Source organism: Mastomys coucha, unplaced genomic scaffold, assembly GCF_008632895.1.
Source record: "Mastomys coucha isolate ucsf_1 unplaced genomic scaffold, UCSF_Mcou_1 pScaffold5, whole genome shotgun sequence".
Lineage (NCBI taxonomy): Eukaryota > Metazoa > Chordata > Mammalia > Rodentia > Muridae > Mastomys > Mastomys coucha.
The window spans coordinates 48436544-48439577 of record NW_022196911.1 but is presented as its reverse complement, the minus strand read 5'-3'; the positions used below and the strand labels follow the sequence as shown (position 1 = coordinate 48439577).

Genomic DNA, 3034 nt, shown 5'->3' with positions numbered 1-3034 from the left:
AAAAAAAAAAAAAAGGACATCAGGGGCCAGGTGTGAGGTTCACGCCTTTAATCCAGCATTTAGGAGACACAGGCAGGTGGATCTTTGTGGGTTCAAGGCCAGTCTGGTCTACATAGAGAGTTCTAGGATAGCCAGAGCTACATAATGTAGAGAGCCCGTCTCAAAATAAAAAGAGGATATCATCTTTAGCCTTGACCAATTAAAAAATACAATATCTTGGGGCCAGAGAGATGATGACTCTGCAGTTAAGGACACTGGTTGTTCTTTCTAGAACAAACTATATGGCTCATGACCATTTGTAACTCCTCTTCCAGGGGATCCAATGCCTTTCTCTGGCATCCTTAGGAATGCAAACACCCATTATAAAATGAAAATAAACAAATCTTTAAAAAAAAAAAAAAAAAAAAACACAGGTGCTTCTAAGGCCCGCCCATCGCCCTAATCCACGCCCCATGCACCTGTAGGCCCCGCCCCGTGCATCCTAGACGAGGACCTTATGGGCGAATCCACCTATGATCCCTAGGGGAGAGTCTAAGCGCCGCCACTTGCCCCCAAAAGCGTGGCACTCACCCACCAAGCCCCCGTTCGTCTTCCAGCCCCGCCCCTTAGCAACATCAAGCTCTTCCACGCGTCCGCTATGCACCCGGGAGCCCACAAGCTCCTCTGTAAGCCCCACCCATGAGTCTCTCCAAGGTTCGGTTCTGCACCCGGCGCCTCTAAGTCCCGCCCAGCCCTTTTGGTACTGGTCCTTTCCGCCTACCCGGAAGTCCAGGCCACGCCCACCCACGGCAACTGCCATTTCTCTTTGCGTCTCCCCTCGAGATGGAAGGAAAATGGTAGTTCCCGGAAATGACCTCACGATCTCCAGGCACGGCTTCCGCTCCTCCCGGAAGTGACGTCGAAAGCCGGCTGAGCGCTGTGGAGGTAGAGGTGACCGGGTACAGAGGGTCGCTGGGAGGCCGTGGGAGTTTTTTCTTGCGAGACCGAGCCACGCGCCTGTCTTCTGTTCTCAGGGCCGCCGCCACCATGGGCCGCGAGTTTGGGAACCTGACGCGGATGCGGCACGTGATCTCCTACAGCTTGTCGCCCTTTGAGCAGCGTGCCTTCCCGAACTATTTCAGCAAAGGCATCCCCAACGTGATGCGCCGCACTCGCGAGCGCATCCTGCGCGTGGCGCCGCGTGAGTGCGGGGCGGGCGGGGAACGGCCGCGCGCACCTTTCCTTCCAACATCCTCGACAGACGTGGAGTTCTTATCATATCGAAATGACTGGCCTAAGGTCACTTGGGTGACTCCAGCGTCTCCCTCTGAGGTCATCGCTGTCCACGATCAGTGATGAAAGGCTGATGCAATCAATGTCTTGTGCTAGATATGCGGCCGATTTTCCTGACGGTTTCATAGCATTGTGAATATGGCAAGAACCCGTGAAAGGTGCACTTAAATTTGATGGAGAGGATGAGGCCCAATCTTGCTGTAGAAGTCAGGCTGGCCTCAAACTTACGATTTTACTGCCTTGTCCTCCGGACTGTTGGCTGGGATTGTAGGCATGCGCAGCACAACAATACTTTTTAAAATGGTGAAGATTATGTTAGGTGAATGTCATGAACTTTTTTTATTTGATGTTAAGTAGGAAAGAGACTAGGAAAGTGAGAGCCATATCTTCCTGAGTTGATATCTTTGTCTTGGTTGCTTAAAAAATGGTTGTGTAATATAAGCATTTTGAACCTCTTATTAAAAGTAGTTTCTGGAGGTCAGCCTGGTCTACAGAGTGAGTTCCAGGACAGCAGGGCTACACAGAGAAACCCTGTCTCGAAAAAAGCCAAAAAGAAAAAGTAGTTTCTGGTCATAATGGTGCCTGCATTTAATCTCAGTGATCCTGAGACAGAAGCAGGTGGATCTATGTAGTTTGAGGGAGTTCCAGGCCAGCAAGGGCCTTATACGGAGAGCCTGGCTCAATACAGCAAACCAAAACTTAACTTAGAGCTGGGGATAGCACAACGCCTTCACTGCACCCGGCACCCATATGGTGGCATACAACCATCTGTGACTTCAGTCCTAAGGAATTTGACATTCTCTTACTACCTTAGTCACTTCAGTGTGCCCTGGGTCATAGCACAGGGCATGCATGTAGTTGCACAAACATACAGACAGACAAAACATAAATAAATAAAATATGAAAAGCAAAGGCCAGGCATGCACGCCTTTAATTCCAGTGCTTTGGAGGCAGAGGCAGGCAGATCTCTGAGTTCAAGGACAGTCTGGTCTATATTGCCTGAGCTACATAGTCATAAAAAAAAGACACTAATCTTAGCAGTTGGGAGGCAGTAACAGGCAGATCCCTGAGTTCATGGACAGCCAGGGCTGCACAGAGAAAGAAACCCTTTCTCTAAAACCAAACAAACAGTTGACACTAGGGACAATAGAAGGACAGGCAGAATGGGTTAAAGTCAGAAATGAGGACATGGTGCATGACAGAGGTGGGTGGATCTCTTATTTGAGGCCATTCTGTCTACATAATGAGGCCATATCAAAAAAATTTTAAAAATGGACCTGAGAGGAGGTGCACTGGTAGTTATGGTCCATGTACTTGTTCATGTAGATGACCTAGGTGTGCTTCCCAGAACCCATATGGTGGCTCACAGCCATCAATATAACTCCAGTTCCAAGGTGTCCAACATCTTCTGGCCCTCAGGGCACTACATGCATATGTGGTGCACAATCATACATGCACGAAAAACACCACCACCCACAAAGTAATAAAATAGAAAATTGTTTAAAAAGTTGCTGAGAGAATGTCTGTACTCACAGCTTCTCTCTTGATTCCTACAGCATTTGTAGTGTTCTACCTGATCTACACATGGGGAAACCAGGAGTTTGAGAAGTCCAAAAGGAAGAATCCAGCCATGTATGAAAATGACAAGTAAGCGGTCTGCACCTCGATGGATGACAGTCCCCTGACTTTGAAAGACCCTTTCCGGGAGAGGAATCCACACTGTAGTTTTGAAGACAATAAACTACTTATGGACTTCCCTTTG

The 3034-nt window shown here is 48.5% G+C and overlaps 2 protein-coding genes across 3 annotated transcripts in view; one reads left to right on the top strand and one right to left on the bottom strand.

The window, feature by feature from the left end:
- Gdf9 (growth differentiation factor 9) overlaps window positions 1-1028 on the bottom strand; it is a 35571-nt gene extending 34543 nt beyond the window's left edge. The window contains 1 exon segment of the mRNA XM_031354011.1: window positions 761-1028. Within this exon segment, the coding sequence (XP_031209871.1) occupies window positions 761-1028 (268 nt within the window).
- On the top strand, window positions 812-3034 carry LOC116077290 (cytochrome b-c1 complex subunit 8). Of its 2 annotated transcripts, XM_031351742.1 has the most exons (3): window positions 812-924; window positions 1014-1180; window positions 2829-3034. In XM_031351742.1, the coding sequence occupies exons 2-3, from the start codon at window positions 1027-1029 to the stop codon at window positions 2921-2923; spliced, it is 249 nt and encodes an 82-aa protein (XP_031207602.1). In that variant the 5' UTR covers window positions 812-924; window positions 1014-1026; the 3' UTR covers window positions 2924-3034. The 2 variants fall into 2 exon arrangements, with proteins under 2 accessions (XP_031207602.1, XP_031207601.1); XM_031351741.1 differs by having other exon boundaries at window positions 905-1180.

Excerpts from the sequence above, each read along its gene's own strand:
- LOC116077290 (XM_031351742.1), top strand. The coding sequence starts at position 1,027 with ATGGGCCGCGAGTTTGGGAACCTGACGCGGATGCGGCACGTGATCTCC. Across the intron at positions 1,181-2,828 it reads CATCCTGCGCGTGGCGCCGC|CATTTGTAGTGTTCTACCTG; the intron begins GTGAGTGCGGGG and ends TGATTCCTACAG.